Raw genomic sequence first — 15016 nt, 5'->3', positions numbered from 1 at the left:
CCTCTGAAAAGTCGGGTGCTCGGTCATGGACCGAACGCCCGACAGTATCAGGAGAGAGGAGGGGACCCTCCTCTCTCTGCTGGCGTCCATCACCAAGATGGCCGCCGGCAGGTATCAGAATACTGTTGGTGATGTCACGCGCATGCGCAGTGACGTCTCGGCAGGGGGGACACTCGTTTACTGCTCCGGGTGTCACCCAGCCTCGGGACGCCCCTGGTGTTGTGTCCTGTACACAACAAAGTACACAAGTTTCTTTGGGGCAGAATCGCAAATTTCTGGCCTTGTGAGCAGGCCCAGATTCCTCACAAGGCCACCGAGGCCCGGCCTCGGGGATGCAGGGCGCAAAGGGGCGGCACCGGTGTGGAATCCCCCAACGCCCGGAACATACAGTGTATGGGAAAGCTGTGTACGTTTACAAGTGATCTCCACCTCCAATTGCTATCACACAGATAATTGTTAGCTCCTGTGTGATAGCAATAAAGTTAAGTGGAAAAAAAATTGATAAAAAAATCTATTATTCTGACAGCTGCTGCCGTCTGTCAGAATAAAATTTAAAAAAACATAGGAATGAATAGCTAGATTGCTAGTGGCTATTTCAATTTGCAATAGCCAATAACAAGCTGGCTATTGCACCTGCCCTCTCCTGCTGTCAGTCAGTAAACGAGGACCAGGTGGAGAACTTCAGGTCCACCTCTGCTGATTGACAGCAGCAGTGGGTGGGTGCAATAGCTAGTCTGCTATTGGCTATTTCAATTTGCAATAGCCAATAGCGATCTAGCTATTCGTTCCTTTGCGGTTTTATTGCAGGACAATCACATCAAAAAGTCCCTACACCTTTTTTTCAAAATGCACCAAAACATATGGTAACAAAGTACCGCGCCTTTTGGTGTGATTTCACACATGTGAAAGCGCATTGAGCAGCAAGGTGCGTTGGGGTGCCATTAACAATAAATGACACAGCGGCGGGCCTGGCAAAGTGCCACTCATTTAGTGCGCTGCAGTGATGTGAAAATGTGTGTCTCTGTACATGTTGCCGAAACATGGAGATGATAGCGACTAAAGTCTATGGGCTATTTTGTGAGGCTGGGGATTCTTGTGGCAGGAATCCCAGGTGTGTACACAAGTTAATGACAGGGTAACAGCAATTGTACATGGAAAGATTAACTGCGGTTTAGTATAGACCAAGGGCGAGCAACTCTAGCCCTCCAGCTGTGCTTTAATTCAAATCCCATCATGCCTTTGCCTCTTGGGTGTCATGCCTGTAGCTGTCAGTCTTACAATGCCTCATGGGATTTGTAGTTCAACAACAGCTGGAGGGCCAGGGTTGCTTACCCCTGGGATAGACGATTGCCCCTGGATCCAATCTGTCTGCTACCAGGGGAAAGCATCTATACTGAACCACTGGTAATCATTTCATGTATGATTACATGTGGACAGACAGAGACAGATGCAGCCACAGTCACCCTCCCAGGTAGAAAGCAATTGAGGCGCAAGTTTGAAAATTACTTCCTAACCTTTTGCTAGACTTTCCAAGCTTCACAATTTTGTTGCACAATTACAGTAAGTCTGCATTGCAAGTCCCTAGATCAACGTGCTTTGCGAAAGTGCTGTACACTCGCAGAGCTCTTGCTAAAGGCGCCCATACACTGTACGATTATCGTACGAGAATCGCTGGAAATCCCGCGACCGTACGATAATCGCAAAGTGTATGGAAGGCGTGCGACCGTTTCTACTGTACGGTTGCACGTCTTCTGTCGAAAACCCGCTGGGAATCGTACGATTCTCGGCGAGTCAGTGGCCTGCTTGTTCGGCAACTGTCGAACGGGCCGGTGTGCGCGCGCGCGCGCACACTGCCCGTTTGCAGTCATCGGAAGTACGATGTGCCTGTCCAAGATGGGCAGATCGTACGTTTTTTCAATCACTTTACAACCCTCCCTAGACAAAAGTCTTGCAAGGGTTGTAAAGTGTATGGCCACCTTAAGACCTGCAGGACTCTTGCTGTAGACTTGTCAAGCAAATTTGCTACAGATTCAAAAAGTGTCAACTAGAACTTGTGTGTGCTGCAAATGTTCTGCAAGTCTAAGACTTGCCAGGAATGTGTGCAGCAAGTTAACAACAATTACAATTTAACCCTGCTACAAGTTTGTGGCAAGTTATCCTTGCTATCTGGGCTATTATTCACCTTTTGGCTTTGTTCACACCAAGGCGTTTCGTCGCTCAAAGCTGTGCTCAACAAAACGCTTAAGGCAAGGAATCCCATTCATTTATATGGCCCCTGTTGACGCCTGAGCATTTTGCTGCATTATTTGATGCACAAAGTTTCCCATTGAACTCCATTGGACCAAAAAGCGCCATAAGTTGGCAAAAAGTAGCTCATGTGCTTTTTCCAGCGACAGACGTTTTTCTGCTTGCGACAAAACGCTCAGGTTTGAACAGGAGCTATAGGAATGAATGGGATTCCTTGTATGTTTTGTCGTACGCACCTTAAGGGACAAAAGGCCTAGGTGTGAGTGGAGACTAATGGCCACAGTGGTCGCATCTGCAGGTTCTTCCTGAATGGCGTCTCACTTCTTTTGCACAAGAGACAGCACACTGCTCAGCTTGCATGACTTGTGGCGTGTTGCGCATAGGATACCCGCTTCCTTCTAATATGTTGCCCTATGCCTGACAAATTAGGCAAAGAAGCCCATGCAGTTAAAAGGCCACACAATGGCATATCGTGAACATGAGTCTAACGTGCACAAAAGTGTGCGCTTCAATGTGCGTTCACGATATGTCCAAATTTGTGGCATGTACTACTTTTCTGTTTGTGGCGCACGCCAGGTACCCTGTGGGGATCAATGGGCACCAAGCTCCTGAAACCGTGCAGGAATGCTTGTTCCTGCGAAGCGGGTCCCTGTTACGCCCTGGTGTAAAAGGAGCCTTAGGCCCAATTCACACAGCATTTTGCGTTCAGCGTGTTTTTTTTGCGCGAAAAAGACTGCGGTTTTCAACCACAGTCAGAACGCGCAGAAATCACCCAGAAAATCACGTTTGTACTGTTGTACATGCATGTGAATGAGCCCCATAAGAATGTATTGCTTTTTGTGTTTTGCACTCATTTGTGAACCAAAGCCCATGACACACTGCATGCGAACCTGCGTGCCTGACAGCTTTGCTCTGCACGTCTTCGCATGCAGTGTGTCACGAGCTTTCGGCCGCATTCACACCTAAGCGACACCTATTAAGTGTGTTTTGTGTGAGTGTTTTTTGCGCGTTTTTACAAGCAGAGTGCGAGGAGATTGTGGCATATTGAGCAGATTGCAGATTGTGGCATATTCATGAACATGGGCAAAATGCGCTGAATCTGCTCAAGAATAATTCCACACACGGTTTTCAAGCTTTTTTTATTGAGCCAATGGGGAGAAAACACGCGGAATCTGTCCCAAAGTAGCTCATGTAGCATTTTGTGCGACAGGCATATTTCTGCTTGCGAAAAAACGCCTAGGTGTTAACAGGGACCATAGGACTGACTGGGGGTCAAGCGTTTTGTCGTGCTGATTAACGCGCGACAATGCGCTTAGGTGTGAATGGAGCGAGCTGCAAGCTTGCCACGTTTTTGACGTGTGTCTTGCTTGCAGTGTTTGGGGGTAACAATGAGGGGACAGAATTTGTAGCAGTTTCCCATGGCAACCAATTAGCTTCTTTCAATTTCAGAGACAGCTGATTGGTTACTATGGGAAACCGCTCCAGATTCTGTTTGCTCCAGTTGTGATGAATTCCCCCCAATGAATGGCACGGCAAACGTGAGATGGAGTGAGGGATACCGCGCGGTAAAATACCGAACGGAAAGCACAGGAGGTAGCTGAGAGCACGGAGCTGCTCCTAGGAAGGCAGTGCTAGGCTGAGTTGACAATAGACAGCCCGCACATGGAAGGGTTACAGCTTAGGGGAGTGTAGCTGGGAGGAGCGGCAGGCTAAGGAAGAGTGGTGTGTGTCTGCTTCCTCCTCTAGCTGTGCGGGAGTTCCGGGCACACAAGGATCGTACACACAGGGCTGTTTTCATCGCCCGGATCATCAAGGCGGAGGGAGATCCCTGATGTCAGCCTGTACTGTCATCTCCTGCTGATCATTGTCATCTGTGTATGGCGGGCTAGAAGTGGACACCAGTGACATGAGGAATGCTCAGAAACAATAGTTGACTTGAGTGTTTGAATGTGGTCAAGGAGCAGTAATATCTGACAGCAGCAAGAGATCACCATCCCCTAGAAGCAGCACTAAGACACATCCATATCCTACTGATCAAGTGACATGGAGGGGGAGCAGCAAGGCAAGAACTGCCACCAACATGGCAATGGAAATGCGCAAGGAATGGCTCTTCATGGGCGGGATTTGGATATCCTCCCTTTGCGCTCGGATGAAAAGGAAGAAGCCGAAGATTCGTCTCCTTCGCTGCCACCACCCATATTCCTCTATCCAGGGGCAAGGAAGCAAAAACAGGGCAAAGCGTACACGGGGGTGACCGCGTCCCAGGGGTACATCCGCACGTCTCCCACCTCATCCTCTCCCGGATACCCTGACCCGGCCTCACCTGGATCTGGAGGGCTTTCACCAACATCATCCCTGCCGTTAATGATGATGATGATGAACTACCAAAGCAGCGCAAGCAATGGCGGGAACGATAAAGTCCAAAAAAGTGAGTGTGTGGCATATATAAGGGATATCTAGAACCAAAATGTTTTTCTTCTAGTCTGGGAAGGATTAGAACTCCTGCCAGATTTGAGCCCCATTCACACCTATGAGACACGGGAACCCGTGCGACAATGTTTGGTGCGCTGTGCTGCCGTTATTTCTTAATGGCACTCCAACGCACTGAACCATCACACGTGCATTGCATCAAAACGCATGGCAACCTATTAACATTGTGTGATGCGATTTCAATAAAAATGGCCATTTACTTCTTTGGTACGGTTTAGATGGCCATTCATTTATAAAAATGGGCTGCTCTACCACAGCGTAGGTTAACGCATGTAAAAATGTGCTTCAGCGCACATGCAATGTTGTATTACACAGGTGTGAACCCAGGCTTACTGATATCTGAGGCTCCATATGAGAGATTTCCCCCTCATTTCCTGTCCTGCTGACACAGGAAGTGGAGAAAAATCTAACAGATAACAATAAACCGCTGACAGGGGTTTCAAAGCTGGCCATACACCATAATATTTTCTTTGTTCAACCCGTGGGCTGCATTACATTCAGACGGTGGCCGCTGACCACTGTCAGAATACCCTAACAGAGCCAGCAACTCATTGGCCGCCAGCTCTGTTCTTTCGAAGACTTTCCCGCTGCCTCCTTTGATCAGCTGATCGAGGGATTCCAGCCAAAAGGGAGCCGACAGCGGCACACACTGTGCGAAGTTCTGTTGTTGTATGGCCAGCTTAACCTTCCCCTACTTGACTTAAAAACAAAAAACGTTTGTACTGCTGTCTGTGTAGCTGTTGGAGAGTTACCCTCAATTTCTGTCTGGCGAAAAACAGGAAGTGAGGAGAAATTACTCTCACAGAGCCCTGGATAGCAGTAAAACCTGACAAGGGTTCCTCATTCGCCAGAGGCTCAGGCTGTGGCCTGTAGATGTCAAGGTGAAAGCTCTTCCCCTTCCAGACAGGTTGAAATGGTACCTCTTCATTCACCCCACTGCCGCCTTTGAGGACGATTTATAGCAGTCTGTAAAATACTCCATGCCAAGCTTGGGTACTGTGTGGAGGTCCAACTCTCAGCATGCTTTGGAGACTGACAGGCTATCCAAGCTTGCGCTACCTATTCATGTTTCAGTATGTTGGTGAAACTACATAACCATTTTGGCTCCTGTGACACAGAGGCTTCCCCCTTCCTGTGGATCTCTCTCGTGTGTTTGTGACGTAATGTTTTCATTTGATAGACTTCCCCTCACTTCCTGTCCTGTTGACCCAAGAAGTGGACAGTGAACGGATAATAAACCGCTGACAGAGGTTCTGACCTTCCTCTACTCAACTTAAAAGGAGAAGAAAAAAAAGCGTTTGGACTGCGACAAACTACTTGTCTGTGCTGCTGTTGGAGTTACCCTCACTTCCTCTCTGGTAAAAAAGAAAGTGAGGGGAAATCTCTCTAAGGCCCCTTTCACATGGGCTGAGCAGAGAGGATCTCTCTCCTGTTAACAGCAGTACAGAGTGAACATCACCGTTGACATCGATATTTGTACCGTTTTTCTTGCGATTGAGGAAAAAACTGCAATGTCTGTCTATGGGGAATCAGACGTGTGTGTTTACATCAGATTGGGGGTAGGTCCAGAGATCAGTTTTGCCGGACCTGGCCAGATTTGGGTGTAAACGGACGCCCATAGGCTTCCATTGGCCATCCGATCGGGTTTGTCTGTAAAACTGACCGGCGGACCCAAACGGACTGCCGGCGTGAAAGGGGCCTTACCAAGCCCTGGATAGCAGTAAAACCTGCCAAGGGTTCCAATCCTTCCTCACTCCATCCAAACCTAGAAAAAAATGTCTATAGATACTTTTTAAGTGGCAAATAAAAAAATGGAGCTGCTGTCTATAGCAGCCGGTGAGCTTGAAATGGGAATACGAGGTAATCCTTGTTGCCGTGAACTACGGCTCGACTTTTGTGCGGAAATTTATAAATGGGCTGCAGCGAATCTGAGAGAAACAAAAGACTCCCGAGTTCTGTTTGTCTGTAAAGTGTCTGCTTTGTACATTGACGGTAGCGTACTGTTTACTGCAAGTGTTTACATCCCTGGCTGACTGATCTCTGGAAAACAGCAATCAGCCGTGTTGTTTTTCATCCGCTATTGTTTTCTATGTGATGAGACCAGGGTGTCCCTCTGCTTTCCAATCTGGCATCTCTATAGTCATAGATAATACGAAATCACCTGCACTCCATACAGCGTACAGACCTTGTATGAGAGATTGGTGCTTGAAGTGACAACACGGATGGTGCCGTGTCAGATACAGTCCATAATAGAAGTCACCAGCACTCCATGATATGTGCAAGAAGTAAAGCACTTTTTATTGCATCGTCACATGCGTCAAACAGCCAACGTTTCAGGGCCACGCAGGGTCCCTTCTTCTGGAAGAGAACTGTTTACTGCAAGTGTTTACATCCCTGGCTGACTGATCTCTGGAAAACGGCAATCAGCCGTGTTGTTTTTTATCCGGTATTGTTTTCTACGTGATGAGACCAGGGTGTCCCTCTGCTTTCCAATCTGTCGTCTCTATAGTCATAAAGATGCACATTATGGCAATTCAACGTTTTACATGTTTATAGGTAACCTGTCATAACAAGCAGACAGCTGTCACTGACCACTTCTTCTGGAAATGCTTGTTAACACTTGACTGTCCTCCAATACTTTGAGCCACTGACCTCTTATAAGTAAACCAGATTTTGCTTTTATGGATCTGCATACCTGTTCTGGTCCAGAGACTAAATGTATTGCAGACAGAGGGTCAGCATGACAGCCAGGCAACTAGCAGTTTCCCAGGGAGGTCAGTGAAGGCAGCCTCTTGTCTCTCCCATTAAATAATTATTGTATTGTATTGTATGTAGAAGTAGTTTGCTGTATTTGTGCAGTTTTTCAAGGAAGTGTTTTATGTGAGTTTGGTATGAAAACATTGCACAAGTGTCACGTCTCACTTGGGAAGGCGTGTTGTTGTTCCTACTTTCAGTACGTAAATAAGAGCTGCCAAATTCAGAGCTTGAGTCATGTGGCTGGCATTGCCAGTTTGCGCTTTGACAGGACCTGAAAACAGCATTGACAATTTCTATAAGGGCTCATGCATGCAGCTGTAAAAAATGTGTTTTTAGTCAGTACAGCATTTTTATTTACCATCCTGAACTCGGGTATAATGTTTTCTATGGGCCTGTGCACACAGCTGATCAGTAAACTTGCGCTGTGGTTAGATCTGTAAAATTAAAATAAAAAAAACCTGTGTCTGTGTATGAACCATATTTTATGTTGTACGCATGTAAACCTTTGTGCAGCTCCTTGCCACCTACGTCCTTTGTTGCTAGGATGAGGCAGCTCCTTACCACCTTGCGTCTTTTGTTGCTAGGATGAGGCAGCTCCTTGCCACCTAGCGTCCTTTGTTGCTAGGATGAGGCAGCTCCTTGCCACCTAGCGTCCTTTGTTGCTAGGATGAGGCAGCTCCTTGCCACCTAGCGTCCTTTGTTGCTAGGATGAGGCAGCTCCTTGCCACCTAGCGTCCTTTGTTGCTAGGATGAGGCAGCTCCTTGCCACCTAGCGTCCTTTGTTGCTAGGATGAGGCAGCTCCTTGCCACCTAGCGTCCTTTGTTGCTAGGATGAGGCAGCTCCTTGCCACCTAGCGTCCTTTGTTGCTAGGATGAGGCAGCTCCTTGCCACCTAGCGTCCTTTGTTGCTAGGATGAGGCAGCTCCTTGCCACCTAGCGTCCTTTGTTGCTAGGATGAGGCAGCTCCTTGCCACCTAGCGTCCTTTGTTGCTAGGATGAGGCAGCTCCTTGCCACCTAGCGTCCTTTGTTGCTAGGATGAGGCAGCTCCTTGCCACCTAGCGTCCTTTGTTGCTAGGATGAGGCAGCTCCTTGCCACCTAGCGTCCTTTGTTGCTAGGATGAGGCAGCTCCTTGCCACCTAGCGTCCTTTGTTGCTAGGATGAGGCAGCTCCTTGCCACCTAGCGTCCTTTGTTGCTAGGATGAGGCAGCTCCTTGCCACCTAGCGTCCTTTGTTGCTAGGATGAGGCAGCTCCTTGCCACCTAGCGTCCTTTGTTGCTAGGATGAGGCAGCTCCTTGCCACCTAGCGTCCTTTGTTGCTAGGATGAGGCAGCTCCTTGCCACCTAGCGTCCTTTGTTGCTAGGATGAGGCAGCTCCTTGCCACCTAGCGTCCTTTGTTGCTAGGATGAGGCAGCTCCTTGCCACCTAGCGTCCTTTGTTGCTAGGATGAGGCAGCTCCTTGCCACCTAGCGTCCTTTGTTGCTAGGATGAGGCAGCTCCTTGCCACCTTGCGTCCTTTGTTGCTAAGATGAGGCAGCTCCTTGCCACCTTTTGTCCTTTGTTGCTAGGATGAGGCAGCTCCTTGCCACCTTGTCTCCTTTGTTGCTAGGATGAGGCAGCTCCTTACCACCTTGCGTCTTTTGTTGCTAGGATGAGGCAGCTCCTTGCCACCTTGCGTCCTGTGATGCTAGAATGAGGCAGCTCTTTGCCACCTACGTCCTTTGTTGCTAGGATGAGGCAGCTCCTTGCCACCTGGCGTCTTTTGTTGCTAGGATGAGGCAACTCCTTGCCACCTAGCGTCCTTTGATGCTAAGATGAGGCAGCTCCTTGCCACCTTTTGTCCTTTGTTGCTAGGATGAGGCAACTCCTTGCCACCTAGCGTCCTTTGATGCTAAGATGAGGCAGCTCCTTGCCACCTTTTTGTCCTTTGTTGCTAGGATGAGGCAGCTCCTTGCCACCTGGGGTCCTTTTATTGCTAGGATGAGGCAGCTCCTTGCCACCTTGCGTCCTGTGATGCTAGAATGAGGCAGCTCCTTGCCACCTTGCATCCTGTGATGCTAGAATGAGGCAGCTCCTTGCCACTTTGCGTCCTTTGTTGCTAGGATGAGGCAGCTCCTTGCCACCTTGCGTCCTTTGTTGCTAGGATGAGGCAGCTCCTTGCCACCTTGCGTCCTTTGTTGCTAGGATGAGGCAGCTCCTTGCCACCTTGCGTCCTTTGTTGCTAGGATGAGGCAGCTCCTTGCCACCTGGGGTCCTTTTATTGCTAGGATGAGGCAGCGCCTTGCCACCTAGGGTCCTTTGTTGCTAGGATGAGGCAGCTCCTTGCCACCTAGGGTCCTTTTGTTGCTAGGATGAGGCAGCTCCTTGCCACCTAGGGTCCTTTTGTTGCTAGGATGAGGCAGCTCCTTGCCACCTAGGGTCCTTTTGTTGCTAGGATGAGGCAGCTCCTTGCCAGCTAGTTGCGTCTTTTGTTGCTAGGATGAGGCAGCTCCTTGCCACCTTGCGTCCTGTGATGCTAGAATGAGGCAGCTCTTTGCCACCTACGTCCTTTGTTGCTAGGATGAGGCAGCTCCTTGCCACCTAGCGTCCTTTGTTGCTAGGATGAGGCAACTCCTTGCCACCTAGCGTCCTTTGATGCTAAGATGAGGCAGCTCCTTGCCACCTTTTGTCCTTTGTTGCTAGGATGAGGCAACTCCTTGCCACTTAGCGTCCTTTGTTGCTAGGATGAGGCAGCTCCTTGCCACCTAGCGTCCTTTGTTGCTAAGATGAGGCAGCTCCTTGCCACCTTTTTGTCCTTTGTTGCTAGGATGAGGCAGCTCCTTGCCACCTGGGGTCCTTTTATTGCTAGGATGAGGCAGCTCCTTGCCACCTTGCGTCCTGTGATGCTAGAATGAGGCAGCTCCTTGCCACCTTGCATCCTGTGATGCTAGAATGAGGCAGCTCCTTGCCACTTTGCGTCCTTTGTTGCTAGGATGAGGCAGCTCCTTGCCACCTTGCGTCCTTTGTTGCTAGGATGAGGCAGCTCCTTGCCACCTTGCGTCCTTTGTTGCTAGGATGAGGCAGCTCCTTGCCACCTGGGGTCCTTTTATTGCTAGGATGAGGCAGCGCCTTGCCACCTAGGGTCCTTTGTTGCTAGGATGAGGCAGCTCCTTGCCACCTAGGGTCCTTTTGTTGCTAGGATGAGGCAGCTCCTTGCCACCTAGGGTCCTTTTGTTGCTAGGATGAGGCAGCTCCTTGCCACCTAGGGTCCTTTTGTTGCTAGGATGAGGCAGCTCCTTGCCACCTAGGGTCCTTTTGTTGCTAGGATGAGGCAGCTCCTTGCCAGCTAGCGTCCTTTGTTGCTAGGATGCAGGCAGCTCCTTGCTAATGTTTACCTGTGTAGAGTGCACATTCATCTATTGGGTCCTCCTGCCTCCTAGCATCTAAGTCCTTTGCTGCTAGGATGAGCCTGCTTGCAACCTATTTCCCTTTGTTGCTAGGATGCAATCCCTTGAAGTAGGGATGCACAGATACTAGTATTTGGGCGAGTACTTGTACTTACCCAAATGCTCCCAGTGCCTATCCCGATACGGGAACGTCCGGTATCAGGAAGCCAGGCGGCGAGTAATTACATCACCAGGGAGAATGGAGATTGCTTCCTGGCCAATCAGAAAGCCGGTGGGTGGGTAAGGAGTACATGTCATTACCTGCCTCCCAGCTTACTGAATGGCCAGAAAGCTGGCTTCATGCTTCCTTGTCACCTGGTGATGAGGGAGCATGGAGACGCCTTCCCAGCTAATCGGGAATCTGGGCGGCGAGTCGTTACACGCTTCCCGGCTAATCAGGAAGCTGGGTGGTGAGTCCTTACACGCCACCCGACTTCCTTAATGGGATTTCCGATATCAGTATTCGGTATCGGCGAGTACCGAGAAAAAAAATATTGGTACTCGATGCTGAAAAAACAGTATCGGTGCATCCCTACATTGAAGCATGTCTTACATTAAAATGTAAGGTATACTTCTATGTTAATCCCATGTTCCCCATACCCCCACTTCACTACACATGTTGGAAAAATAAAATGCATACCTTTATACTTCAGTTTCTGCCAATTGCACCTAGACGAGTGTGGTGTCAAAAGCCTTCCAAGAAGATCCTGTGAATGCAAAGGATCCCAAAGAGAAGACACTCCAGCCTTGGTAGGCCAAAGGGATAGCATCAGATATTGCTATGGTGCTCCCTTATTGGTAGTTCTACATACACACTTGGGGCCAAATATAAAGTATGGTGGAGCACCTGTATGCTTGTTCCACATTCAGAATTTTTGCTGTCAGTGTGCATTTTGTATAGACTTGTCTACAATATAACATGTAAGAATGTGATTTTATGTGCAAGATTTCATTTGTGTAATGAATTAGATTATTGATCAACTCTTCCGCTTTGATGTCTTCTATTGGATGCTTTCTCTTTCCTACTGGTTTATTGGCCTCACGGGCAGATTGGAAGGTGTTTACTTCTTTGGATACAGAATACATCTTGTCAGCTGAACAATGCAGTGGAATGGTGTGATCTGGGGGTGACTGCAGATTTGTTTTAAGATGGGACGATACTCTTGGTGAATTAAGGTATGGAGTGTAGATGGTCATTTTTGAGACTGGAATTGCTAGGGATTGGGCATCCTGGCATTTTAACACAAACGTTCCTGTTTATATCTCAGACGCATATCATGTAGGCAGCAATAGAAAGTCTACCCAATATACATGCACTAGAAGATGAGCATGTCAGGTAAATAGAGGATTGTGCAGAGGTCTAATTGTTTACAGAAACCATAGAGGGTTAATCATGCTGGACCAAGGCCAGAAGCAGCCTTCATAACCATATCGCAACATAACAAAATCAATTGTCATTGCCTCTAATAATGCAAGGGCTCCTTACACCCCATCCACTAGCTCTCTTTGCTATTGACTTTTGTGTTGTCATAAGGCCTAGATCAATAGAACTCTCTAAGGCCCTGAAAAGCTGAAGTACATCGGTAATTAGGTATTCACCAAAATTTTGGCTGCTGAAACATTTTGGCCAAAAATGGTACTTTGGCAAAATGCCAAAAGTACCATAACAGCCGAAAATTCATTTCTAACTTATCTCCTCGCTGCTAGGTGCCGTTCTGTGTCTTGTCCGATCTGAGGAACAGAGACCGGCGTCCAGTGGGGAGAAGAGAAGGTTTCAGGAGGCCGAGCGGGGAGGAGATCACTCAGGATGCCAGGCAGTGCGGGGCAGAGACAGCTGTCACAGGAGCTGAGCTCTTCTACCACACACCCCCAGCTCGGCTCCTGTGACAGCTGGAGAGTCAGAATGCCGAGCCATGTGGAGAAGGAGTCAGCTGTCGCAGGAGGCTGAGCTCTCCTCCCTGCTCGGCCCCCACTCAGCCTCCTGTGACAGGTGAGTCAGGATGAAGAGCAGCTTCAAAGCGCTCAGTGATCAGGATTGATCGCTGAGTGTTTTGTAAATAACTGTGGGCATAGTATATGCTTACTGTCTCTCCCCAGTTATGAATGGACAGGATGTGCTGTGTTTAGCCCTCCTGATATTTTCCCAAAGCCCCCAACAGTAAAGTAAAAACCAATTATATATTTTTGAAAGGGTTTGGGAAAAACATTTTCCATTTCGGCCTGACGAACTTCTTATTTTCGGTTTCGTCCTAAAAATTCAGTTTCGGTGCATCTCTGCTGGTAAAATAAGAAACAGTGGTGGAGATCTCCAGATCCTGTAAGTGTCTTCCAGTGCTGTGCAATGGAATCAAAAGCAGGATGCGAATAGTGGAAGCGGTGCTGGATGGAGTTTGCCCAATGGAGTGAAACCGAAGCTGAAATTTCAAGTCAGTGTATGGAGGTGCCTGCTGGGACTGATGCTCGCTACAAGAAATAGGGCGCTAATTAACAAAGACGGGCATGATCATGCATTATTTTATTTTTTAATTCAAAACGTTTCTATTGCAAATTGGACAAAAAACATATAAGGTACTAGAACTCAGTGCAACAACGTCTCAATTATTTGTTACAGCGAGTCACAGATATTGTAGCCAACGTACTACTGTGTATGAATATATTTGTCACTCCAAACATCAACTCAGTGGCAATCCACCTCACGACATATACTGAACAATACAATAGTAACATGGTTATATGAGCATGTGCAATCCTTTAGCATCTCGTCCAAGATACCGTCTAACTATATATTGGCATTCAGTAAGGAGGACAAAAAGTTGGGCCCCAAAGGGTAGGAGGGGGGGACACACGTTATCACCTTACTAAAACCTGATGGTACGGTTTGAGGAATTGGTTGGAAATAAAAGTGGTATGGGGCAAAGTGCAAAATGGGAAGTGAAGAGAAAAAGCAAGAGGAGGGGGCTTGAGGCATGATGGAGGGTAAGACTGGTGAACAGATATTTAGGGAAAGACCGTGTGAAAGGTCAAGATGCATGATCATGCATTTTTGTCCCCAATAGATTTCAATGGAAGTAGCTGAAAACGCGTAATTTTGCGCCTAAAAACGGTCTCTTCCTAGTAATTAGCTTTGCATTGGCCAAAACAAAAACACTGAAGCTTAAAAACGTGGAAAAAAACATGTACAAGCCTGCTGATGCCCAAGTATGAATGTGGGCTTAGAATATATATAGGTCTTGTTCAGCAGATAGGCATATTATTACATTAGTCTAAACAGGGCTGTATTGCCATTACTTCCCTAGCTAAGCCAGTGTGGGGAATGTCTAGACCAACTCGAATATTGCAGGCCAATTAATCTAAATGTGTGTACAGAGCTGTTAAGATCAGTACACTGTTTCCTACACAGTACCTAGAGGTTGCTTGATAGACAAGAGCCAAGCACACTTTTTTTTTTATCCATGTATATTTAATAGAACCGCAACAACTAATCGACTTAATGGATTATAATCGATAATGAGAATTTTTGCCAACGATTCTTATCAATTAGTTGAACGTTCGATTAGTTGTTTCATGGGTTCTGTGTCCCCTCTGTTCTCATCTGCTCCCAGCAGTGATAGGAGGGCACACAGACCCCTGCAGCGGGTGCTCATCGGCGAGGAGAGCTTCAAAACTCACTCGCCTGCTGCTCAGTGGGGAGGAGAGACAGCTGTGCCTCTGCATCTGCCGTTGCCCCCGCTTCTGCCCTGGTATCCCCACTGCGCTTGCCTGTGTCCCCGCTGCTTCTCCCCACGTTCCTGACACTCCTTGTGTCCCCTCTCTTATGGCTTTCTCCCATCCAGCGGCTGGGAGCAATATCCAGTCTGCTATTGGCTATTTGAATTGCAGTAGCCAATAGCAGGCTGGCTATTGCACCCACCCACTGTCAGCAGAGTAGGACCTGAAGGAGAACTTTCTTCAGTTCCCTCCTCTGCTGATTGACAGCAGGCAGTGGGCTTGTGCCAAAGCCAGCCTGCTATTGGCTATTGCAATTTGAAATGGCCAATAGCAGGCTGGCTATTGCTCCAAGGCACTGTCTGCTACTATTCCCCAGCTATTTAAATTCA

General features: G+C 48.0%; 1 protein-coding gene across 1 annotated transcript in view; it reads left to right on the top strand.

Annotated features, from left to right (window-relative positions):
- The first annotated feature begins 4090 nt into the window (after positions 1-4090).
- Positions 4091-15016, top strand: part of RUFY3 (RUN and FYVE domain containing 3) — a 64004-nt gene continuing 53078 nt past the window's right edge. The window contains exon 1 of the mRNA XM_018553584.1: positions 4091-4675. Coding sequence (XP_018409086.1) covers positions 4291-4675 — 385 coding nt within the window. The 5' untranslated portion in view covers positions 4091-4290. The remainder of the gene's footprint in view (positions 4676-15016) is intronic.

Source organism: Nanorana parkeri, unplaced genomic scaffold (genome assembly GCF_000935625.1).
Source record: "Nanorana parkeri isolate BGI_ZX_2015 unplaced genomic scaffold, ASM93562v1 scaffold124, whole genome shotgun sequence".
Taxonomy (NCBI): Eukaryota; Metazoa; Chordata; class Amphibia; order Anura; family Dicroglossidae; genus Nanorana; species Nanorana parkeri.
Note: the sequence above shows the minus strand (reverse complement) of the source record. Positions and strands in the feature narration are given on the sequence as shown.